At 56.3% G+C, this 22,482-nt stretch overlaps 9 protein-coding genes across 13 annotated transcripts; 4 read left to right on the top strand and 5 right to left on the bottom strand.

The window, feature by feature from the left end:
• Nucleotides 1–365: 365 nt before the first annotated feature.
• Nucleotides 366–1,000, top strand: H310_02043 (hypothetical protein; the record flags this gene model as incomplete). The annotated part of the gene is made up of 1 exon (XM_008865427.1): nt 366–1,000. A coding segment is annotated over one exon (596 nt), but the record flags the coding sequence as incomplete, so codon positions are not given.
• Nucleotides 1,001–1,173: 173 nt separating this feature from the next.
• H310_02042 (hypothetical protein) lies at nt 1,174–2,022 on the top strand. Its single transcript, XM_008865426.1, has 2 exons — nt 1,174–1,534; nt 1,585–2,022. Exons 1-2 carry the CDS (start codon nt 1,222–1,224, stop codon nt 1,926–1,928), a joined length of 657 nt encoding a protein of 218 aa, XP_008863648.1. The 5' UTR covers nt 1,174–1,221; the 3' UTR covers nt 1,929–2,022.
• Nucleotides 2,023–2,063: 41 nt separating this feature from the next.
• H310_02041 (hypothetical protein) lies at nt 2,064–2,749 on the top strand (the record flags this gene model as incomplete). The annotated part of the gene is made up of 2 exons (XM_008865425.1): nt 2,064–2,370; nt 2,421–2,749. 2 exons carry the CDS (start codon nt 2,064–2,066, stop codon nt 2,747–2,749), a joined length of 636 nt encoding a protein of 211 aa, XP_008863647.1.
• Nucleotides 2,750–2,811: 62 nt separating this feature from the next.
• Nucleotides 2,812–5,466, bottom strand: H310_02040 (hypothetical protein; the record flags this gene model as incomplete). The annotated part of the gene is made up of 5 exons (XM_008865424.1): nt 2,812–4,196; nt 4,267–4,417; nt 4,513–4,839; nt 4,905–5,048; nt 5,101–5,466. The coding sequence occupies 5 exons, from the start codon at nt 5,464–5,466 to the stop codon at nt 2,812–2,814; spliced, it is 2,373 nt and encodes a 790-aa protein (XP_008863646.1).
• A 74-nt stretch (nt 5,467–5,540) lies between these two features.
• Nucleotides 5,541–8,481, bottom strand: H310_02039 (hypothetical protein). Its single transcript, XM_008865423.1, has 8 exons — nt 8,026–8,481; nt 7,818–7,961; nt 7,432–7,758; nt 7,231–7,381; nt 6,780–7,177; nt 6,520–6,726; nt 6,044–6,461; nt 5,541–5,989 (listed from the first exon to the last, which is right to left on the bottom strand). Exons 1-8 carry the CDS (start codon nt 8,455–8,457, stop codon nt 5,586–5,588), a joined length of 2,481 nt encoding a protein of 826 aa, XP_008863645.1. The 5' UTR covers nt 8,458–8,481; the 3' UTR covers nt 5,541–5,585.
• A 25-nt stretch (nt 8,482–8,506) lies between these two features.
• H310_02038 (hypothetical protein) lies at nt 8,507–14,137 on the bottom strand. Of its 3 annotated transcripts, XM_008865421.1 has the most exons (5): nt 14,015–14,137; nt 13,652–13,965; nt 9,094–13,596; nt 8,942–9,044; nt 8,507–8,892 (listed from the first exon to the last, which is right to left on the bottom strand). In XM_008865421.1, exons 1-5 carry the CDS (start codon nt 14,109–14,111, stop codon nt 8,555–8,557), a joined length of 5,355 nt encoding a protein of 1,784 aa, XP_008863643.1. In that variant the 5' UTR covers nt 14,112–14,137; the 3' UTR covers nt 8,507–8,554. The 3 variants fall into 3 exon arrangements, with proteins under 3 accessions (XP_008863643.1, XP_008863644.1, XP_008863642.1); XM_008865422.1 differs by having other exon boundaries at nt 8,942–13,596; XM_008865420.1 differs by having other exon boundaries at nt 8,507–9,044.
• Nucleotides 14,138–14,533: 396 nt separating this feature from the next.
• On the top strand, nt 14,534–16,989 carry H310_02037 (arginine-tRNA ligase). The gene has a single exon (XM_008865419.1). It carries the CDS (start codon nt 14,624–14,626, stop codon nt 16,955–16,957), a length of 2,334 nt encoding a protein of 777 aa, XP_008863641.1. The 5' UTR covers nt 14,534–14,623; the 3' UTR covers nt 16,958–16,989.
• A 1,924-nt stretch (nt 16,990–18,913) lies between these two features.
• Nucleotides 18,914–20,786, bottom strand: H310_02036. Of its 2 annotated transcripts, none has more exons than XM_008865417.1 (11): nt 20,710–20,786; nt 20,563–20,657; nt 20,452–20,512; nt 20,309–20,407; nt 20,137–20,257; nt 19,953–20,062; nt 19,809–19,882; nt 19,597–19,744; nt 19,403–19,536; nt 19,129–19,348; nt 18,914–19,077 (listed from the first exon to the last, which is right to left on the bottom strand). In XM_008865417.1, exons 1-11 carry the CDS (start codon nt 20,734–20,736, stop codon nt 19,009–19,011), a joined length of 1,158 nt encoding a protein of 385 aa, XP_008863639.1. In that variant the 5' UTR covers nt 20,737–20,786; the 3' UTR covers nt 18,914–19,008. The 2 variants fall into 2 exon arrangements, with proteins under 2 accessions (XP_008863639.1, XP_008863640.1); XM_008865418.1 differs by having other exon boundaries at nt 20,722–20,786.
• Nucleotides 20,787–20,811: 25 nt separating this feature from the next.
• On the bottom strand, nt 20,812–22,403 carry H310_02035. Of its 2 annotated transcripts, XM_008865415.1 has the most exons (7): nt 22,113–22,403; nt 21,932–22,054; nt 21,672–21,878; nt 21,447–21,619; nt 21,253–21,381; nt 21,118–21,184; nt 20,812–21,067 (listed from the first exon to the last, which is right to left on the bottom strand). In XM_008865415.1, exons 1-7 carry the CDS (start codon nt 22,380–22,382, stop codon nt 20,927–20,929), a joined length of 1,110 nt encoding a protein of 369 aa, XP_008863637.1. In that variant the 5' UTR covers nt 22,383–22,403; the 3' UTR covers nt 20,812–20,926. The 2 variants fall into 2 exon arrangements, with proteins under 2 accessions (XP_008863637.1, XP_008863638.1); XM_008865416.1 differs by having other exon boundaries at nt 20,812–21,184.
• Between the last annotated feature and the right edge of the window lie 79 nt (nt 22,404–22,482).

The following is a 22,482-nucleotide window of genomic DNA, read 5'->3' as shown; positions in this document are numbered from 1 at the left end:
CCCACCATCCACACGAGCCAGCCGAGGCGATGTCTGGTCACATGCAAATATGCATCTTCATCCTCTTGATGAAAACAAGTTCAAAAATTGGACAATGGCTTTCAGGTCGCACATGCCTATAAAACGTGATTTTGACTTGTCCTCGTCGCCAATGTTCATGACGCCGGGTTGACAACGTTTCTCACGAGCGGAGTTGGTGGTGACGCAGGCGAGCGCCGCCGAAATTTTGACGTCCGCGACGGCATCGACGTCCTGAATGATCACTTTCGAATTTGAGATGTGGACGAAGATCGCGTGCACCGTGCTGTTGGTACTCTTCGCCGTTGGCACCCCGTCCGCCGAGGTCTTGCCTCGCGCTAACGAGTCGATGGGTGTCGACCTGGTGCTGGCGAAAGACGCCGACATCCCGACGCCATCGTGCTTTGACAAACCCACCATCGTGTACCCCAACGGATCCAACTCGACGTACGAATGCTGGTTGCGCCAATTCACTCCGCTCGACATTGTCAGCCCCAACAGCGTGTTCAGTGATTGCAATGCCGCAAATGCCGGGAACTGCTTCTTCATTGGGAACGACCGACTCTCGTCGCCGACCCTTGGTTACGACTACTACTTGATGTCGTCGAACTCGCAAACAATTACGATTGCGCAAGTCTCGGGCCGCAACGCTGTGTGGAGACGTGTCGAGATGGACCACGACAACTATGGGCTCTACTACCAAACGGACGGGACGTGCTTGGACGCGTACTGGGACAATGGCGTCGTCAAGGTGCACCAGCACCCGTGTGGGTTCGAGAACCGAAACCAATGGTGGCGCTACAGCATGCACAACAACATTCAAGTGTTTCAACACGCCGTGCACACGGACTGGTGCCTCCAAACAAACGGTTTCGGGAACAACGTCCATATGGCCCATTGCAACTGGGGCGTGCTCGAGCAACAGCGTAGATTGTACTGGTGAGCATGGCTAAAGAGAAATGTGACTTGTCTGGCATCTGCATCGTTTCGTTTGGTCTCCTGGCATGCACGCAGCGCGCACACGAACGTCTTGGCCGCCGTGCGGCGGAGAGTGGTGGGCAATTGAATGGAAATTGGCATGCCGCATTCCTAGCTGGCTCCTGAAGTAAACTATTTTTAGCCCACATGTAACCCCCTCCTGCCACCGGACGTGTGGCGCATTTCTGGCAGCCTCGATACACTCCTCCGACCAACCGACACACCATGGACTCGATTCTGTCGGCGGGGGCCGAAGCGTCGGTGGCCCGCATGAAGGAATGCATGGCAAGAATCGATGCCGAATGTGTCAACGATATGCCACGGAGGGAAGTCGACTTTGTCGCCGTGACCAAACCCGACCTGGATGAAGCCACAGCGCTTGCGCGTCAGGTCGCTGCGTTCCTGGACTCACAGCGCCGGTCAAGCGCCAACAAGGACAAGCTGAAAGCGACCCATCGAGAGTTTGTCGAGGCAATGAAGGAGCTCCAAGTGATTCAGCGCAACTTTGCACGGAAGCGGGAACAACTCGTGGAACATGGTACGACGAGAGAGACGCATGACCATGATGTCCCTCAATCACATCGATAGAATTGATTCAGGCGGCGGTGGTATCACCCGACGATTTGAAACGTGCCAAGGACGAACAATTGCGTCTCGCCAAGCTCGTGGAAGAAGCGGGCACCGTCCACCAAGTGTTCAAGGCGGTCGGACAAGTGGTCGGAGCTCAAACAGCCGACGTCATACAAGTGCACGACAAAGCAGTGGACCTCAAACTGCAGATTGGGCGCGCTATCTCGGAAGAAGAGCAAGCCGCGTACTTGATATGGCAGGTAACCAAGAAGAAGTGCCTGATGTTCTGCTTGGCGCTGGTTCTCTTGGGCGGGATTGCCACGCCCGTCGTGCTGTACTTTTTAAACCAGGCGCAATCGTAAGAACTCAATAGAGAGCCGTTTGCTTTGGTGATGGCAAGGACGGAACGCCATCAGGCGCGCAAACGCCCCTTGCGAGCGTTTGCTGGACGACTCGTCTATTTTTGGCGTGGCTGTGATACAACGCGGCACCGCGGCATGCCTACCGATGGCCCGACGCTCCATACCATCGAAGAAGCTCAAGAGGCGGTCGACAGGATGAAAGAGTGTCTGGGGGTGGTCGAAGATCGGTGCAGTGCACCGGACGTGATGACGTTCTTGAGCCAAACCAAACCCAGCATGGACGTGCTGTCACGCCAAGTGGCAAATTTCCTCGAAAAGTCGAAGCACAAACTCGATAAAGCGCAGCTCAAGGCAGTCCAGAAGGACTTTGTCGTCACCATGAAGCGGCTCCAGGAAACCCAACGCATGCACGCCCGGAAGCATGAAGCTGTCGTCGAATACGGTGCGTCGATGCGACAGCGACCGAATTCCTGACTCGCCCCATGTGGGCAGATTTGATTCAAGGAGGGACAATCACAACTGACGAATTCCAAGCGGGAAAAGATGTGCTCGAAAAGGAGCTGGCTCTAGCCGACGAAATGAACCACTTGGTTCATGCGGTGGGCCAAGTGAACAAGGTCGTCCACGAACAGACCAAGGTCGTCGAGCACGTCAAGGACGAGCTGGACGCAGTCGCCATCACGATTGGCGATGCTATTTCTGCGGAAGAGCAAGCAGCATACCTCCGGTGGGAGAACACGAAGAAGAAGATGCTCATCGCGATCCTTGTCGTGGGCATCGTGGCAGCGATTGCCACACCGATCGTGCTGGCCTTCACATGAAGCTAAACGAACGAGCATCCTTTCCATTAACTTGTTCCTCTCCACCTGTCACCACTAGCAGTTTAAGCCACCTTGTGTTGCTCGCATTCTTTCAGAATCACGGACAGCTTGACCGACAAACGCTGCAACACTTCCTTGGTCACTTCCACGACCCTGTTGTCCGCGCTGGTGAAACCCACTTGCAGCGACTTCGCGATTTCCTCTTGCACCTGCTCGACGTGATTTTTCTCGACCAGGTCCGCCACGTGGCGGTGGCGGGCAGCGTCCTGAAAGGCTTCGGCGCCAGAGTCGATCAGCTTCTCATTTGCCACCTCGCGTGTACGGCTTCCTCGAATGATGACGAAGTCGATATCCTTCCACGTCCGCGCCACATCTTTGTCGGACGGATTCAGGACAGTGCTGTCGGACGCGGCGCGACCCTGGTAGCCGCACAGGACTTCATCGTGGACAAGCGCTCGCTTGGCGACTTGAAAGAAGCTGAGCGACTCGGTCGGGTCGCAGTACCGGACACTCGGTTCGACCTGAAACGAGCAGCCCGTGGCGCCGAGGAGGTCGTTCAGGATCTTCTTGACTTTGCGGCTCTCCGAGATCATAGCCAACATGCAGCTCACGAGTTCGTTCGACTGGATAAATTCCGAGTGACTCGCAATCGTTTTGTTGCTCGCGATGGTCTTTTGCGTGCGCGGATCGAGAATCTCGGTGATGCACGGGCACTGCGAGATGTGTTCGTCCCTGTTGCCCATCCACTTGGTGAGCCCGATGTCGACGGTTTCGTTGAAGAGGCGGCGCCGCATCCGCCGCTTACGCGCCGCCTGCAGCCCCCGAAGGAGGAGCACCGTGCTGAGCGAATGTGAATCGGAGTGGAGAATGTCCATTTCGCGCGACTGGTCGCCCAGCACCATCACACTCGTGTAGTTTTCGAGTGGAAGCTGGTCCACGTGCCGTCGAATAGCTGAGTTCCCAAATTGGTGGATCAGCTCGATGTTGACGAGGGTGCTCAGGTCCATGCCGCTCTCGACTAGCTGCTTGTCGCGCTCTTCGATGGGGGGATCTTCGCACAGCAAGTGGACTTCGGACCCTTGCAGCACGAGGTCGTCCAGAAGCTTGATCATGTCGCGAATGTCGCGCCGCCACCCACACATGAGAATCTTCTCGAGCTGGCGTTCGGATGTGACCAAAGCATGCGGCGGCGTGGTCGGGATCGCGATCGCGGTCTCTTCAGCCTTGTAAGTGTCATTATCCTCTGCCAAGAAAACAATGCTTTCCCCAGCCTCCATTGGGCGTGTTGGGTCGGGCTTGATTTGAACGTCCCCGTCAGTCGTCTCGATTCCAATGGGCACGGCGGCCCTAAATCGCTCCGGTAGCTGGCCGAACGGTACCCCCACGCACTGTGGCCATTCGCTGATGTAGAACTCGTTGCCTTCGAACCCGAGTACCGAGCTAAACACTATGCAGGACAAGCCACAGAATGGCATGGTCAACACCATAGTGCTGTGTGCTCAGTGCGGTGCTCATACCTTTGGCCAGGCCTGGCGAACGCGCAGACATGATTACAAGGCGGCCGATCACATCGTGGGAGACCAACGTCTCGACGACTCCCCCACCGACTAGCGCAATCAAGGGCTCGTTGTCAATGTCGCGCACCTCCGCGACAATGTGTCCTCGAAGCTATCAAACGCACGATCAACATGGCCGTGGGTTAGACGTGCACGCCAAGAATGTAGGCAAGTGTCGGAGACCTAGTTGGTCTAGCGTAGACGTACATAAGGAAGGCCCAAGAGACTCAGGATGATCCGAAGCACGGACGCGTCGGATTTGTCGGCATCGCCCAGCGTTGCCATGATAACAATGCTGCGCGCGGTGTGTGCGGACACTTTGAGCAGGTCGATGATGAGGAGAGGGTTCCCCGATCGGAACACGACCTTGGTCCCGAGAAAATCTTCGCTGCTCATTTGCGAGTGCAACTCGGCTTCAAGGTATTCTTTCTCCATTTCGGCCAGCACGACGACGACGCCGCCCTTTTCACTCTCGTTCGCGCGACAGAGTTCGCGAATGAGGTAGACCGACTTGTCTGTCCACCCCAGGAGCAACTACATCGCCATGCCACCGTGACCATCCATTCCGACAGAGGTGCGAAGTGTCGACAAGACAGTACCGTGTGGTTTTCCTCTACAACCTGGCTTTTGCCTTTCTTCAAGCTGTCCATCTTTTCCCGCACGCTGTCGACGACAAACCCAAGAATCACGGCAAAGAATAAGATCCCAATGATCGAGACGAACATGGCAATCGCGCGGTGGCTCTGCAGACCAGACAAGAGCACTCAGTCGTAGCAAGATCGACGCACGACGTACCCATCCATTGGCGTCTCGCTGCGCCCCTGGAAACGTCATGTACATCCACGAATTCCACAGCGCTTCGTCAAAGTCGAGCATTTCTTCGTCGCCGACGGAAAACATGATCAACGCCATGATCAACGTAAACACACTGCCAAACGTGACGAGCGAAATGGTTTGTCCGCGACGGGTCGAAATGAACGTGTCGACTTTGTATGCGATCAAGGCACTGTACGAGTAGTTGCGCGGCTCCTTGGTCGCCTTGGCCGCTTCGGCGACACTGCTCTTGGTCACGAGCTGCGCCGACGATCCCCGCTTCATCCCCTGATCTTGCACGGCGTACTTTTGCGCCGCCATCGTTGGCACGACCTTGACATCCGTCATGGCCGCTCCACTTTCCGTGGCAACGACTTGTCACGACGTTGGTGGTTTCGCTGGCGTGGAAACAGTTACAGCGGTTTCACACACGAAACAGACAAATTCATTGATCGCACGAATTGGGGCTAGCAAGACTGCACGTTGTACTGACGCAGGAGCCCCTGGACTTCGTCGTAGAGCAGGGACAGCTTTCGTCGTACTTCTGGCGTGAGCCGGACATCGGCTTCGTGGGAAGAGGCTGAATTGAGCATGATGTTGCGCTTGGTCACCGACCGTCTCGTGCGGACTTTGGGGTCTGGGGGGTTGGCGGCCACGAGGCCAGTGACCATTTTCGTTCCTCTGCGCTTCGTCTCGTCCCCTTGCATATTCTTTCGCTGAGTAGCCTCGATCGATTCGACGACAGCTCGCTTGACGTCGACGTGTCTGTCGTCGATTGCCGACCCGCCCGTGATGACAATGAGGTCGTAGTTGCGCCAGAGGACTGGCGCAGCCTTGTTCTTGGGGTTGAGGACGGCAGGGGCATTTTTGTCTGCATATCGTCGCGATCAGCAGAACGTTCGACCAGGAGAAAGAGGCCACACACCATGCTTAGAGATGTAGCCAACGAGGAGCTCGTTCGACTTGACCAGCCGTTCAGCCAGTTGAAAGTACGACAATTCTTCGTGGGGTGTACAATACCGCGACGACAGCTGCACCGTGAACGTGTTGGACTTGGGTGACAGCAACTTGGACAAAATTTGCTTGACTTCTCGCGACTCCGAGATCATGGCCAACATGCACGAGATGAGTTCGTTTGACATGACAAAGTCCGAATGGCCGGCGATGCTCGAGTTGGCAACAACCGTCTTTTGCGTGCGGGGGTCGAGGATCTCGGTAATGCACGGACACTTGTTGCTGGCATGGCGTGTCCATCGGTCGATGGCTTCGCACACACGAGGGGCAAACAGCGACTCTTTGACCACATCGCGTCGATTCTTCTGCATGTTGCGCACCAACAGCACCTAAAACGACCACGCCGCGGGCGATGCAATCTCCTCACACGAATTCAATGCCTCATACCGTCGCGAGCGAATGCGAGTCCGAGTTCAAAATGTCGAGCTCGCGCTGGAAATCGCATAGAACCATGATCGACGTGTACATTTCAAGGGGCAGCGGCTCCAAGTACCGCCGGACAGACGTATTGCCGACAAAGTGGAGAAATTCGCAGTTTTCCAAACTCGACATGTCGACGCCACTCAGGGACAAGAATGTGTCGCGCTCCGCCATCTATCGCCCACGTGAGAACCGCAGCTTGTTCCAGGGACGATTGGTTCAGCTACCGTGAGTTCGTTGAGCAAGTGGACCTCGCTGCCCCGTTCGACAAAGCTGTCGAGGAGCACCAGCATGTCTTGAATGTCTCGGCGCCACCCGCACACAAGAATCTTTTCCTTTGCTTTTTCCTTGGCAGGGATAACTGGAATGGGTACGGGCAGCACGACTGCAGGCGGCTCCGGCTTGTACGTGTCATTGTCTTCGGCCAACACAATGATTTCATCTCCGTCTTCGATTTTGTACGTCATGGATGGCTTGATCACGATCTTGCCTGCGGTCGTCTTGACGCCGATGGGAGTCGCCGCGGGGAACCGGGCGATCAGCTCACCAAATTGCACCCCCACAACTTCGGGCCACGCTTGGGTGTAAAACTCATCTCCATCGAACCCGAGCACAGAATTGTAGACTGGACGTCCACCGTGAGTGCCACAACTTTTCGAGCAGTGATGCCAACGTTACCCCGAGAGAGCCCAGGAGATCGAGCGGACAGCAAAATGAGGCGACCGATGATATCGTGGGACACAAGGGTCTCGACGATCGTACCGCCCACAAGGTGCACGAGAGGCTCGTTGTCAATGTCTCGGATTTCGGCGACGACGTGCCCTTGCAGCTACAGCAAGATAGGTTGGCAGGTTGTACAGTCGACGTGACGTGGTGCACCTTGAAGAGCCCGCGCAAACTCAAGATGACGCGCAGACAGGACGCATCGGATTTGTCCGCGTCGATCGAGGTCGCCATGATCGTGATGCTGCGTGCGGTGTGGGCCGACACTTTTTTCAGATCGTTCGTGATCAGCGGGCTGCCCGACCGCACGACGACCTTGGTCCCGTGGTACTCGTGCGGTTCCATTTGCGACTCGAGTTCAGCTTCGATGCGCTCTTTCTCGATCTCAGCGAGGACGACGACGACACCGCCACCTTCGCTTTCGTTGGCCAGGCACAATTGCTTGACGAGGGACACGGATTTGTCCGACCACCCGAGGAGCAGCTACCGTGCGCATGCCAAGCAACGATGAGCCATCCACGTGGTTGTCGGGGCAGCCGTACCGAGTGGTTCTTTTCAATCACGTTGCTTCGCCCTTTCTTCAGATCTTCCATCTTGTCGCGAATCGAGTCGACGACAAAGCCCATGATGACAAAAAAGTAGACCATCCCGATCAAACTGACGAAGAATGCAAACACGCGCTTGTTCTAGCATTCCACACGGGCGATGTCAGCGTGCGCAGTTGAAACCCAGGGACCGCTGGGAACGTACCCACTCGTGCAGTTCGTTCTGGGCCCCAGGGTCTGCAATGAAGAGCCAACATGCCCAGATGCTCTCGATGATGGACGTGTATTGACTCGGAACGTCCGTCGTTGTGGGGGCAGCTGTCGCGTTCCCGTCCGTCCATATAGCAAGCGATATGTTCGCCATATCCCCTTCAATCGAAGTCGTTTGTGCCACGTGCTTGCCAGCGATCACTCCCCGTGGGATGAGCGAGTAGAAGAGCCCGCAAAAGATCATGAGGAACAACCCAAACCCGACCAGCATCGCTGTTTGTCCTTTCTTGGTCGAGATGAACGTGTCTATGTTGTACAGCACACGACTGAGCGAAAAGTTCCTCGGATCGAACTTGTGCAGCGGGGGCGGCGGCAACTGCGCCTCCTCGCGGTCCGTTGCCGCCTCCACCGGCGCCGCCTCCGCCATGCTGAGTTTCCCTCGACTGTCTTGTCTGATGTAACCGATCACGAAAGGACACCGACATGAAACGGTTCGTGTTCGTTTGGAGAAAGATCGCTTCAACTTAAGTCGACGTGTACACGCCACCGCTGCCGAGTCCGCTGCTGCTGCCTGTGACTTGCAGGACGCACGACGTTTGGAGCGCATCCAAGACGTATCCAGGGTCGCATTGGCACCGGCCAGGCGCAGACATGGACGAGTTGGGTGGGCACAACGGAATGCACACATGGTTGTCCATCGTGTAGCCATCGATGCATTCGCAACGACTCGTTTCGACGGACATGTGGGCATGTTCCGGGCACACGTCGACCGCGTTGGCACTCGCTTGAACTTCGAATTCGGCCACAGATTGCTGCGATGGCTGCTTGACCCCGCTGATCTTGATCCCGATCGTCTTCTTGCCTAAGTCGTCGTTTTCGTCCAAGCACTCTCTGGTAGATTGCAAACCAACCTTTTTTCTTGGTTCCCGCCACGCACGGCACATTCGACGGTCCTGTTTCTTCACCCGCAAATCCCGCACGGCACTCCCCGCACGTGTTCGAGACAAACCAACACTACACACAATCTTGTTTGGCATGCACACAACAAAAAGGTCTTTGATACCGGCTCGCGACCAAGGGCATCGCAATTTGGTGCGCCCGAGCAATCCACTTCTTCCAGAACCACAGGCGGTGGGCCATGAGTTGGGACCGGACTGGCTGCTTGAACCAACGGCCCCACGACGCCACCGCTGCCCAGGGTTTCCGTTTGTAAGTACAAGGTGTACCAAGTGGATGCATCAAGTTCACTCACGACAAACGACACGTTTGTCGAGTTTGCAACGATGAATGGCGGCGGCTTGGACACAGTCAAGGGCTGACTAGCTTGTGCGACGGAATAATAGAGCGTCCCCTCGCGGCTGAGCTGGACATTTACCGTCAAGGCGTCGGTTCTGGCATCGGTGGCAGAAATTCGAACGTCCACGATGTCAGGAGCTGGTGCAGACGACTTGATGTTCTCCAGCACAGCCACAGCTCCAAACACTCCGTTCGAATCTTTCGTCTCCGTCACCAAGTAGAATGTGTAGTTTGTGTTGGCAAATGGGACTGGAATGTCGACGACGCTGCTTTCATTGACCAGCGACACTTGGGCTACGACGTCAGTGTGGTACCCGATGCGGTTGCCAAATAAAATCGGACCAGCGAGCGTCGGCTTCCACGGCGTGGACGCTGCAACGAGGCAGTGGACGACTCCCGTCGGATCGTTTGTCGTGTATTCCAAACGCAAGTGGGTCGTCGAACCTGGCGTGGGCGACGCAGCGTGCGACAGCAGGAGCGGGGCCGGCGCAAACGTTGACACGTTCGAGAACACGGCAATCGACGTGTACAGGTTGGCATCCGCGGCGGTCTCAGCGACAACCCAAACGGTGTAGCTCGTGTTTGCCGTCAAGTATCCCAGCGTCTCGGTGCGGGGGGTCGTCGTGGGAACGGTCAGCGTTTTTCGATACGCTATAGTGTGTGGCGGGTACTTGTGCCAGTCTTCTCCTCCGGCCGCCTTGCGGGCACTGATGTTGTACACAGACTGGACGTCAATGTGTTTGGAATCTTCCCCAATGAGAAAGTGGACCACCCCCGGCGTCGACAGCTCGTAGCTCAGCACGAGTTCGGTCGTTGAGGCGTATTTCGGGTGGACGCTGAGATCGACAAAGGTTGGCGGCGACGCGTGCGTTGTCACGACCGTCGACTTGATGGCCGAGAACACGCCGTGGCTGTGGGGCGTTTCCGTCGCAAGGTACACGGTGTAGGTTGTGTTTGGAGCCAGCACCTTTGCATCTTCCACGAACACGACGTGCTGCTTGGCTACAGTCCCCCCCGGAATCGACACATTGTGCATTGCACACGTTAAGGCGCATTTGTGCGCCAGGTAAAACGGGGCCGTTGGACGGCGCGGACAGTCCGCGGAGGCAATCAAGACATGCACCCACGCGTCTTTACAATGGACGTGCTTGGGGCATCCCACGTCCACAACGACTTCGATGCCAGACGTGTTTCCCGTGGCTGGTCGCGCATAGTAGCTTGTCAGGACTGGCGGAGGCGCATGCGTCGTCACTGGGTACGAGGTGTTTACGAGCGAAAACACCCCAAACGATCCGACCGTCTCTCCTGAAAAGTAGCACGAGTACGCTGTGTTGGCGTCCAAGTCACCCACGACGATTCGATACGTGTCAGGACTTCCCTTGACGTGAGGCAGCCGGCCCGCTGCCACAACTCCATGCTGGCCTGGTTGGATCTCCGAAAATCGAGTCCTGCCAAAGCCGCTAGAGGAAAACGTGGTATGTCCGCCTTCAGCGAGAACAAAATACGGGACGACGTCCGCCCCAGACAGCTTCCGCCACACCACTTCGACTTGATCCGTTCGTCCTGGCACCGGCTCTGCCGATTTCATGTCGATCAAGACAGTGGCATTCGAGTAATCGACAAACGTGGTCACGGCAAAGCACTTGACTGGACCAAACACGCCATTGCTAGCGTCGGTCTCGGCAACGATGCACAACTCGTACGTTGCCCCTGATACGAGGTCGCCGAACGCTTTGTGCGTTGGTGTGTCCACTTTGGCCCAGTCTTCCCGAGAGATTGGAATTGATCCATTGTGAACGACCCCCGCGCCAAGCTCCTCCAGGGACGCACGCTGTATGCGACCCCCAGTGAGCGTGGTCGAGTCCAGTTCAGATACCTCGACCACGTTCGTATCGTTCGACGAAGCTCCAAACGGACGTGCGTCAACCGCGGCAGTTGCATTTGGGTTTGGCAGGCCTCGAAGCATGACAAGGTAATGCACAAGGCCATACCGTGACAAGGTCAGGTTGAGTGAAATGGAATTGGGGTTTCCAGGCGTAGGCACGACGTTAAGGGATGTAAATGTCGGAGGCGGGGCATGTGTGGTCGCCAAGTGCGGCGCGATCAGGGCGCCAAACACCCCCTGACTCTCAAACGTTTCCGTCGTCAGGAATATGTGGTACATGGTGTCTGGCACTAATCCAGAGATCGTGTAGTTGGCATGAAAAATAGGCAGCGCGACGTCAATCGTGACGTTGACGCCATGGCGGGTTTCATTCGCCGTCGTCCACACTTGTTCAGTGACATCGACAACTCCCCGGCGTACAACAGCTGCCGCGCGGCTCGGTGGATGGAGGGGCTGCTTGAGTACCTTGGGGTCGTGCAAGTCTGTGTCTGTAATCATGTAATGCAGTCGTCCTGGCGACGAAAGATTGGCCACGAGCAAGATGGCGTCCGTGGAGGCGTTGTGAGGAAGAGCAGCCGACTGCAAAATCGTCGGCGCCAACTTGTACGTCGTGACGTTCACAAGATGCAAATCGCCGTACACATGCGACCTCGTGTCGTTGGTTGCCGACTCGCTTTCGGCAAACACCGCAAGGGCGTAGGTTGTGTTGGCCGCCAGTTTGTCCAGAATCACTTCCGTCGGTGTCATGCTGCCATCCATTTGGACAGCACTTTGATAGTGGGCTGGCACCTGCCGACGAACAAGCTCGTGAATCGTAAGATTTGGCTTGCCTTCCAACACATCCGACGTGAACAGTGCAGCGTGCAGCCACCCGGACGTTGACGTTGCAAATTTCGCCACGAGCTGGTCGTAGCGGCCGTCGATTCTGTCAAGCGTGACGACGTTCACGAGTGGTGCTGGGGCATGAGTGGTCACTGTGACAAGGGCACTTGGTACACTTTGGACTTGCTGCAAAGTCAATGCTACAGCGTACAGCTCGTACGTCGAGCCAGGTGTAAAGTTGCTCACCACGACGCTCCCTGTATGGTTCACGCACTTGAAGGCCACAGGTGCCGCGGGTTTCCAACACAATGCGACGTGATTCTGCGGCTGCGTGAGCTGAACCTTGACGGCGATGTCGGTGGTGGACCCCTGGACTGGTGTCGCTTCGACAATGGCCACGTGTCCGGCCGGGTCGTTCGTCCGAAACTCGGTGATGGGGATGGACAGCGCCCCGTACACTCCAAAGCTGTCGATGGTTTCGGCAAAGACCGCGACGGCGTAAATCGTGGACGCATTCAACGCTGTGAGCGTCACGTTTGTCGCGTTGTGCACTCTGGGGACAGCATCGATTCGATGAAATGACGCATTGTACGTCGTGGACAACAAGGTCAGCGAGTATGGCTGCGGCACCTGACGGAAGACAGCGGGGGTTCCAAGGACAAAGTGGATGTTTGCTGGAGCTTCCACACCGACTTGCATCACGGCAGTGTCCGTGGTCGTGGCCAGCGCACTCGCTTGAACGGATGTGACTTTCGGTGGCATCGGATGGGTGCCGCATCCAGAGATACCAAAGACACCGCCAAACAACCCCCGGCTGCCTTTGGTTTCCACCACGACGGCAACCGTGTAGTTTGCCCCGTCATGCAACTGACTGATGTTCGCATGCAAATCCACCGTGGTGTCTGTGGCTGCAATGTTGAACACGTCGTTGGTTGCTTGGGCAGGAATTGCGAGGCGCCATTGCCCTGCTTGTCGAGTGGTCGTGTTGGAGGCGTTTTGGATGGTCCACGCGGTGTCGTACGCACTCGGTGGCGATGCTGCATCCGCGACAAACCAGATCGAATACTCCACAGCACGAACGACAGCGGTGTTGTACACGCTGGCAAACGCATTCGGTGCGAATTGGAGACGCAACCCAACGAGAAGTTCGCTCGTCGTTCCGCCCCGAGGTACGCATCCCACATGCACTACGTCTGGCGCGACCGCATGGGTCGTGAATGCCTCGGCAGCGTGGACGACCGCCCCCAGCACCCCGTCACTCCCTCTTACCTCCGTTGTCAACCACACGTCGTACGTTGTGAACGCGTTCAATTCCGTGACGTTGACGACGACAGCGTCTGTGGATGGGACTAAAAGAGACAGCGACTGATTGCTCGACCAGATTTCTGACGCGGACATGTTGCGGCTCCCAGCAGTCGGCACCACAAGGTAGTGCAGCAACCCCGGGGAACTCATGTTGACCTTGAATGCGGCGCTCGACGACGAAGCTCGAATGGGTTCGCTGTGCTGGAGCGTCAGCGTAGGCGCATGCGCGTGGGTGGTTGTACCGTTGACCGACACGACCTAGCGCTGGTCAGGACACACGGTACAGGACAAGACGCCGACAACCAAGCCGTACCGTCCCAAAGACCCCGTTGCTGTTGCTGGCTTCCGCGACAAAGTAGACATCGTACGTCGAATTTGCCTCCAAGGTGAGGACATTCCATGCGAGTCTGGTGGCAGCCGTCGACGTGAACGTCCCAGCGGTGGCCATTGATGGTGTAGCAAGGGCGGCTCGCTTGATTGCATCGGCTTCAAGCGAGTTATGGCCGTGGGGTACAATTGCATAGTGTAAATCTCCTGGTCCCGTCAAAAAGTAAGAGAGTGTCAGCGCGCCGGGGTGTCCTTGTAACGCGTCCACTTGTCCGGTTGAAATCCCTTCCTTGCGAGACACTGGAGCAAGTCGGACTAGTGAGGTGATGTGTGCACGTCCAGAACCGACCTGGCAAGGTGCTCTTGGCCCATGTTGGGAGCAAGAGGATCATACTCCAACAAAGCAGCTCAAGCATGGCCGTCCACGTCCAACGTAGTCGCGGCATCCTGCGATCGCACGGTTTTGATGGTGCTTGGATCTTGCAATATCTTCGAACAGGCACGAAGATCCCAGTCAAAATAGATAAGGCAAGATAATTCAGCCCCACTATTTGACCCAAGCCGGCCGTGCAATATTATATTTCAGAGGTTCCTCGGATTTGCCCAGTTTGTCCCCATCACCACTGCCTCCCCGAAGCTGCGGAACAACATCGACAGCATCCACTCCACATTGGGATTTCCAGCGCTATTTAGTCCTACCGACGTTTTCGAACGAGGTATGGCAAGCTATGATCTGTGAACGCTGGAAGCTCAGACGAAGTGTGTGCATCACTACGTTTGGACTGTGGGGACGTTACCCAAACTGCCCTTGGGTTAATCCCGCGGCAACGTATATCCCACAAGGTTATCCTTGGGCATCTTCTTGTGGAGCCGATTGGCTTTCCCGGTCATTGCTTGGCCACGAACAAAGCCCACCACCAACGTGAAGAGAAAGCGACCAGACAAAGTTGAGATCACAATGGCCGCTGCACCGCAACCTCTTGTCCTGGCAGCTCACGGCTACGACGCCCTCAAATGTGTCATCGCCCTGAACGAAACCCAGACCCCGTTCACGCTCAAAGTCAACAGCTCGACGGCCCACCTCACGATCCCAGCAACGACCACGCAGCCCGCCACAACGCTGTCCGGCGCAAACGTCATTGCCCGATACGTTGCGTTTGCGGCGGGCGCGCTGGCCGCCGACGATTTGGCTGTCGACGAGTGGCTTGAATGGGAAAAGTACGTCTTGCGAGTCACGTTGGACAAAACGGCCCTGTCAACCCTCATCGAAACCAAGATCAAGTCGGCGACATTCGCCGTGGGCAACTCGTTGACGTTGGCGGATGTCGTTGTCGGAGTCGCATTGCGCAAGTCGCTCGAATGGTTGCCCCAAGCGTCGTACCCGTTGGCCACCGCTCGTGCGTACGTGGCGGCGCTCTTTGCCCGCCCCGCGTTTGCATCCGCCGTGACGGCTGTCATTCCTGTGGCTGCCGCGTCTACTTCGCCTCAGGCGCCGACGAAGAAGAGCCTAGCGACGGACGCGCAGTTGCTCGGGAAAACGTACGACCATGTCTTGGGCTTGATTGAAGCTCTGTTTGTCGAAGCAGTCGACACGGCGTTTCCTGGTATGTTGGATCGCCTGCAGTTCAAGGTTGAAGTGTCTCGTACGAAAATGCCCAAGTTTGGCGACTACCAGTGTACGTCGAGCATGTCGATCTTTACGGCGCTGAAAGGGTCCCCGAATGCCCCCGGGTCCCCCCGCGACGTGGCCCTCGCCATCATTGCCGCGATGCCGACCAATCCCGTCATCGAAAAGCTTTCTGTCGCTGGTCCTGGCTTCATCAATGCGTTTTTGACCGCGCCGTTTGTCGCGAATCGATTGGAATTGCTCTTGCAACAAGGCGTGCAAGCGTCGCCGATCAAGAAACAAAAGGTCGTGGTCGACTTTAGCTCGCCCAATACGGCCAAGGACATGCACGTGGGCCACCTTCGGTCCACCATTATCGGCGACGCGATGTGCCGCATCCTCGAGTTCCAAGGCCACGAAGTGTTGCGCATCAACCACGTCGGCGACTGGGGCACGCAGTTTGGGATGTTGATCACGCACTTGACGGAAGCGTTCCCGACGTGGAAGGACGAAATGCCAGACATCACCAACCTGACGCAGCTGTACAAGAATGCCAAGCAACGCTTCGACGAAGACGAAGACTTCCACAAGCGGTCCAAGGACGGTGTGGTCAAGTTGCAAGCGGGCGACGCCGACTCGCTCGAAGCGTGGAGGATTCTGTGCGAAGTCAGTCGCAAGGAGTACCAAAAGGTATACGACCGCCTCGACGTCCGCTTGGACGAGATGGGCGAGTCGTTCTACAACCCCATCATCCCCCGTGTGATTGAAATGGTCGAGGCGCAAGGGATCACGCAAGACAGCGACGGCGCCAAGGTCGTGTTCACGTCCAAGTACAAGCAACCGTTCATGCTGGTCAAGTCGGACGGGTCGTACTTGTACGACACCACCGACATTGCCGCGTTGTGGTATCGCCTCCACGAGCTCAAAGCGGACTGGATCATCATTTACACGGACTACACGCAGCAAGACCACTTTGGTCTGTTGTTTGAAGTTGGCGCGATGGCCAAGATCCTGGACCCGGCCAAGCACCGCGTCAACCACATTGGGTTCGGCACGGTCAACGACGAGTCGGGCAAACGGTTCAAGACGCGGTCGGGCGAGACTGTGCGCCTTGTGGACCTCCTCGACGAGTCCAAGGCGCGCATGAAGGTGTCGCTGCAGGAACGCATTGCCGCAGGCCAAACGACGCTGCCGGAAGCTGACGTTGACCACGCTGCCGAGTTGATCGGGTACGGTGCCGTCAAGTACTTTGACTTGATGCGATCGCCTCAGTCCAACTACGTGTTCAATTACGACAAGATGCTGTCCACGAACGGCAACACGGCCGTGTACCTCATGTTTGCGTACGCGCGTCTGTCGTCGATCGTGCGCAAGAGCGGAGTCGACATGGACGTACTGTCCAAGCAGTCGGGCGTGGTCAAAGTCACCGACCCCAACGAAGCCGCGCTCGCTGTTGAGCTGCTGCAACTCCAGGACGTCCTCGTCTTTATCAACAAGGAGCTTGCGACCAACTGGCTCTGCACGTACTTGTACACGTTGTCGGAGAAGGTCCAAGTGTTTGTGACGCAATGCCGTGTCCTGGGCAGCCCCGAGCAAAACAGTCGATTGCTGCTGTGCCAAGCCACGCTCAAGATCATGCACACGTGCTTCAAGTTGTTGGGGATTAGCCCACTCGACCAAATTTAATCGCGACGAAGGATCTCTTGCTTCTTTGACCAGCAGTTGTGCATTGTGTCAGGCAGGTCCATGCGTCAATGCGGACGGTTGTCCCGTTGTCCGCACGTTCCCGCCACCTTCGTCATGGCGTCCATTTGCCTCGATTGCACAACTGTGGCTTGGAGCCCATCACACGAGGAGCCACTGCTCCGACAAGCTTTTCGTTGGGTGATGCATGGGGTCATCCCGCTTGGCCCGCAGTCGGCTCCATCATCGACCAGTTTTACGAGAGACTCCAGTACAATCAGGATCGAATCGCTGCTCAATGCTGTGTTCGATCCAGTGTGTCGCCATGCATCCGACACCATTTTCTGGGATGGGTTTGACGCGCCGTTGCAATGGTGCGTCATGAACGTCCTCAACTCGCTGCACGCGATCGCGCATGCGTTGTTGCTTCTGCTGTCGCTCCTAGATCAGTAGCGCGTATGTCGTCGCCGACCAGTGCTTTGTGCAAGCAACTTGCTCGTGTTTTTCGGTGCTGTCCTGTTGGATTTCGTGTTTTACCACAACCAAGAACAACAAGATTGCTTTGCTAATGAGCGCTTGCCGTGGCCGTCATGTGCTTTGGAACTACATGTACCAGCGGAAGTCCACGTACCCCTCGGCGCTGGCCATGTCACTCTGATTCCCTGCGGCAAAGACATCGAGAGATGATTTGTTTGATTTGCCCATCGATTCAGTTGAGCTCGGACCGAACGAAGCGATGGACGAGAACATCGGGAGCTGCACAGTCGCAGCTAATGGAAGTTCGCGGCACGTCCTCTATCAAGGTCGACAGCGATGAGTACGCCATGGCGACCGTCCTGGCATCGCCCCAACGGACGGCAGGCACTTTGTTGGAGTAGGGTACATGCATTCGGGACCGTGAGGTGGTGGCGATCGCAGTGCTGCCACCGTGCAGTTGGCCGACAAAGGCCAATCAGTACAAGGTCGACGCGGCTGAACTGCCCCACCACAACTCGTTGTTTTTCAAGCGCGTCGCGACGACGACGTACTGTCTTCGTGCGGTGATGGTGATTGGCACTCTTGGAGTAATCGAGCCACTCAACGTGTTCGAACTCAGCCGTGTGGCGGACGTTGTCCGAGTGGATCGGTCGCTCTTGCGCCTCCTTGGCCATGTGTCTCCTCAGCACCTCGTGCTTTGAAGCGACTGGCCCGGCTTGAGCACAATGCGTGGTAGTCCGTATGTAAGATCGGAGTCCATCCGCGTCGGCTACCCGTTCCAATTCATTGCTATTGTGGTCGATAACGTTGCCAACGTCGTGAATTACGTCCGTCTCGAGGAACGGCGGCGACCCAGGCTGCCAGAGTTGCCACCGCCACTCCTGTTCTCGCGATCGCTTTCAGTCGGGCGCGTCGGCGGTCGACGACGTCGTGTCCTTGGACTTGGCCAGTGCTTTTCTTAACGGGCGTGCTGTCGTCCCGCGCGGCGAGATTCTCTGCTTGGATATCACGACGTGGCGACTCCACCGCATTCGACAGCCAGCGATCCGAAGGTTGTGCATGCGTACACGTCGCCTTGCGTGCCCCTCGTCGACAACGATTCGCATCGCTTAAATGTGAGGGACGCCTTGACGTTTGGGTGTTGACAGTGACCATGCTCGACTTCACTGTGTAAGGTGCAAGGCGATGTGCTTGACAGCCTCTGCCGTGACCTCCACCAAGTGTTGCAACATGCGACACCAGCACTTCAACACCCCGTGAATGTCCATCACAGCAGCATCTCTAGCACACGTCAAAGCTGTAGCAGCATTTGCTCCCTATCCAACGACTCATCGGTAGGCTTTCGTAAGCACGATTGACGCTGCAATCTCGAGTGGTGATGTGTGTCTGTGCGTCAGCCAGGAATGTAGCCAACCTCTGCGACGTCCATCGCAACATCGTGCATGGAATCCATGACGGTACCTCTCGTGCCATCACCCTCCATCGACATGCGCAATGTGCATTCAAGCTTGATAGATAAAGATGGCGTGCTATCGACAGCGATTCATGGCTGGCAGGGACGGGTGGGCGGCGCCGCCCTAGTCGTCGGTGTCCATGAGTTGATGGAGTTGAAATCGCTTGACGAATTCCCCTGCCATGTCTTTGGTCTACGTGCACAATCGTTGGTGGTCCCCCTCCAACGAGTGCTTCGAACGCACCTCGCACTTGAACGTCGTTTGGAAGAACCGACGAGGAAAGACAAAGATAAACTCGGCGAGGAACGGGACCGTCGACGTCGTTTGGTGGGCGTACAAAAACACTTCGACCACGTCGTTGCTCGAGTTGCTCGACACAACGTGAAACCCATTCGCGTTCAAGTGCTTTGTCACTTGCACCAACGTCGGCGGTTTGTTTTTGAACGTACAAGAAAAGGATCCGCTAGAATCACGGGTCGCACCCTCAGTTGCCCGCGAATGACAGCGACACACGTACGCGACGTCCGTCGACTTCCACGCTTCCCAAAAGGCACTCTTTTGGAGCGTCTTCTTCGTGTCGATCGAAAACGCCGCGGCGGGAGGAGAGGCGGTCGTCGGGCCAGTGTTGTCGTCCGCATGGTTGGAATTGTCCTATGCACGTCATCCTTGTCAGAACGACGTTGAAGGGGCCGCTAACATATTGGGACGGACGTGTCGGTGGCTGGCCTCGCCGTCAGAGGACGAATCGCTAACGTGGATGTCATTTACGTCGTGCTCGTTGTCCGAGGGGATGTCGTTGAGGTCGGTCAAGGGCTCGACGTTGACGTGTTTGATTTTAGTCTTGCCCAAGAACTCCGCACTGCGATGCCGCCAAGGCGAGGCACATCAGCACAATCGACAGACCTTGCCCAGCAACGACGCACCAGTAGATATCGTCGATCTGCGTCGTTTTGCTGTGAATCGTCTTGAAGAACCACGGACACAACACAAACTGAAGCTACGGACACGACGAAGGCGTGACAATGACAAGCGCGAAACGAGGTGGGGGAGATGACGGGGGGTCGTACCAACAGCGTGGCAATGGCGATGGCGTACAGGATGTTGAGCATGTTTGCACCGATGATGCTAATGTCGATGAACCCAAACGAATGGAAAATTCCCCCCAAGAGCCATGACGCTACATGGCGCAAGAAGAACTGTCTGTCAGCGGCGTCAAGCGTGCACCGCCTTGTTCTCGCCCACACTCGATACCTGTGAAGAACCAGCCGAGGCCGAGCACTTCAAACAACCGACAGTGCATCACCAAGTGTGTGCCGTCCTCGAGAAAATGCCGCCACTTGAGGTGCAGATGGTATCCATGGGCGCACACGACCTGAAAAACTCCACGATGAACGGCGATCGAATTGTGCGAGCTACGACGAACCGACGACATGCCCCAGTAAATCAAGTAGACCGACTTGAGAGCGACGCCCAAGACGGGGCGGCGAAACTCGAGCGTCGTCGGGTACTTGGTCGTGATGACCTGTCCAGTCCAATGACACCCACACGCTCTCGAGATGGACGTACAATGTACACGACGAGTTCAATTAGCCCACATGCCGTCGCGACGCACGCGAGCCAAAACAATCTGCATTATCGAACCGTCGTCAGGGACGATAGCCGAGCGGCAGGACGTACCGGCGGTAGATTTTCCCAAGGATTTCGTTCTTGTTGTGCGAGTACTCTTCGTAGCTGATCTCGACCGTCTTGGGGGCATGGCGGTGGGTAAAGGTCTATAAAAAGTACGTGTTGGCATCTCGTCGTCGAGGAGGGCGCGCGGTGTACCCGTTTCGGCACCTGCTTCTTCGCCATGGCTCGCTCGACGACGTTTTGTTGCAACGAGGGCCAACTCCCGATGCGCGTGGCACAGCTAAAAATACCACCCACCGAGCATCGAGTGCCACGGAGCGCAAGTGTCAGCAGCATCTTGCACAATTGGTTTGATATATTCCGAGTCAGTCTATCTAGCACATGCGCTCGCATTGTTGTCGCGGCGACGGATTTACACAGAGAAATCGTCCTTGTACTTGTGTCGAGGAATAAACTTGGTCCACTTGGACTTGTTGCGCGTCGTTTTGCCGATTTCGATCTTGTTCCGCTTGAGTAAACTGTCGTATCGGTCCTTCATGGCCGATCCCTTGGGCTATGCAGATCATTCACGTGTAAGCCCTTCCCTTTCAAGACGCTTCAAACCTTGAGCGAACGGACGTTGCCGCTGAGTTCGGACGGCGCCGCAACCAACGTCGGTCGTTCGACCTTTCTACTCGACATTGGACATGCACGCGTCAGGATAAAACGACAGACACTAGCAATTTCGATGGATCGCACCGCTTCTTGCCGGCAATCATGACTTCCGGCTCTTCCTCGAGTTTCTGCTTCTTGAGGAGCGTCTTCAGCTGCTGCTTATTCGCCGACACTTTTTCGTCTTTTTTCACACTCGACTCCAAAGTCTTGACGCTGTGTCCCGCACAAGTTAGAGTTGTGACACCGTCAAACATCAGGAACGGTAACCCGCGGCGTACTTGTTGATTTGCTTGAGCAGCTTCTTGTTGGCGCGCTGGTGTTCGAGCTGCTTTTCCAACGCTTTGTGTCGTGCTTGTCGGTTGCGGTCGCTGCGCGTGAGTTTTTCTTTTGCTTTGAGCTTGGGCTTGTCCTCGTTGTCCTTGGTCTCGTCGTCTTCGCCGTCTTCGTCGTCCTGCGGAAGGGTCAGCCATGCAACAAAATCGGACAGCACAAGTCCTACGAACCGAGGATTCCATGATGTAGTCATTCGAGATGCCGGTGGCGAGAGGAGCCCGGTCCAATTCGCGCTGCTTTTGCTTGGCCTCAATTTTCGCTTGTGCTTGCGCCAACACGGCTTGATGTGCGGCGGCTTCAGGGTGATACGACTGTCCGTCCACAGCCACTTCGACGGCCTTCACCTTGTGCTTGGTAGACGGCGCATTGCTCAGCGGCTACGCATGCACGATCAGCGCGTCCTTCGACCTCGTGGCCAAGTCTTTCGTACCGCCTTCTTTTTGATGATGGCAGGAGCCACATACTCGTCAACATCTTTGGTCCACGCAGGCGTGGCAGCATGGCCTTCAGCGTCCCACAATGCTTCCAGCACGGGGGTTTTCTTGGGTTTGGTCTAACGAAGGGAGACGGTAAGCCCACGAGTACTCGAAGGCCAGTTGCAGACAACTTACGACAACCACTGGCTTGGCTTGAATTCGTTTGATCGCAGACTTCAAGCCTTTGGCCTTCTCCGGTTTAAATTTGCCGGACCAAACTGCCGGGTCCTTGGTGATCTTGGCCTTCTTGCTCGTGGTCCCAGCCGTATCTATCGCGAACAGATGCTCGTCTCCATAGTTCTGGAGCTTAGTAGCTTCTCCCTGTTCCTCAATGAACGCCTCGATCTCTGCGCCGACCTCCTTGATGCGCTGCGCTTTCGTCTGCAACTTTCGCTTCCGTGCCATGATGGTTGTTGTGTTTCCGACTTGAAATGAAACGTTAAACCAACCAAATCTCCAGCTTCAACGAACTCGTTACTGAGACAAGTTCTTGTAACAAGATGAT

Source organism: Aphanomyces invadans (genome assembly GCF_000520115.1).
Source record: "Aphanomyces invadans strain NJM9701 unplaced genomic scaffold supercont1.3, whole genome shotgun sequence".
In the NCBI taxonomy this organism is placed as follows: domain Eukaryota; phylum Oomycota; class Saprolegniomycetes; order Saprolegniales; family Verrucalvaceae; genus Aphanomyces; species Aphanomyces invadans.
This window is presented reverse-complemented; position numbering and strand designations above follow the sequence as displayed.

Bases quoted from the DNA above. Each gene is read 5' to 3' on its own strand.
- H310_02038 (XM_008865420.1), bottom strand. From the start codon at position 14,111: ATGCCGCGACTACGTTGGACGTGGACGGCCATGCTTGAGCTGCTTTGT. The intron at 13,966-14,014 runs GTCGGTTCTGGA...GACTTGCTCCAG, and splicing joins GGCCAAGAGCACCTTGCCAG to TGTCTCGCAAGGAAGGGATT. The intron at 13,597-13,651 runs GTACGGCTTGGT...GACCAGCGCTAG, and splicing joins GCAACGGGGTCTTTGGGACG to GTCGTGTCGGTCAACGGTAC.
- H310_02037 (XM_008865419.1), top strand. From the start codon at position 14,624: ATGGCCGCTGCACCGCAACCTCTTGTCCTGGCAGCTCACGGCTACGAC.
- H310_02036 (XM_008865417.1), bottom strand. From the start codon at position 20,736: ATGGCGAAGAAGCAGGTGCCGAAACGG. The intron at 20,513-20,562 runs GTACGTCCTGCC...TCGATAATGCAG, and splicing joins CTTGGGAAAATCTACCGCCG to ATTGTTTTGGCTCGCGTGCG. The intron at 19,745-19,808 runs GTGCGTCGTTGC...GCGGCATCGCAG, and splicing joins CAGATCGACGATATCTACTG to TGCGGAGTTCTTGGGCAAGA.
- H310_02039 (XM_008865423.1), bottom strand. From the start codon at position 8,457: ATGGCGGAGGCGGCGCCGGTGGAGGCGGCAACGGACCGCGAGGAGGCG. The intron at 7,962-8,025 runs GTACGTTCCCAG...GTGGAATGCTAG, and splicing joins AGAACGAACTGCACGAGTGG to AACAAGCGCGTGTTTGCATT. The intron at 6,727-6,779 runs GTAGCTGAACCA...CGTGGGCGATAG, and splicing joins ACTTGCTCAACGAACTCACG to ATGGCGGAGCGCGACACATT.
- H310_02035 (XM_008865415.1), bottom strand. From the start codon at position 22,382: ATGGCACGGAAGCGAAAGTTGCAGACGAAAGCGCAGCGCATCAAGGAG. The intron at 22,055-22,112 runs GTAAGTTGTCTG...TCCCTTCGTTAG, and splicing joins AAGCCAAGCCAGTGGTTGTC to ACCAAACCCAAGAAAACCCC. The intron at 21,382-21,446 runs GTACGCCGCGGG...TGCGGGACACAG, and splicing joins CTGCTCAAGCAAATCAACAA to CGTCAAGACTTTGGAGTCGA.
- H310_02042 (XM_008865426.1), top strand. From the start codon at position 1,222: ATGGACTCGATTCTGTCGGCGGGGGCCGAAGCGTCGGTGGCCCGCATG. The intron at 1,535-1,584 runs GTACGACGAGAG...TCACATCGATAG, and splicing joins GGAACAACTCGTGGAACATG to AATTGATTCAGGCGGCGGTG.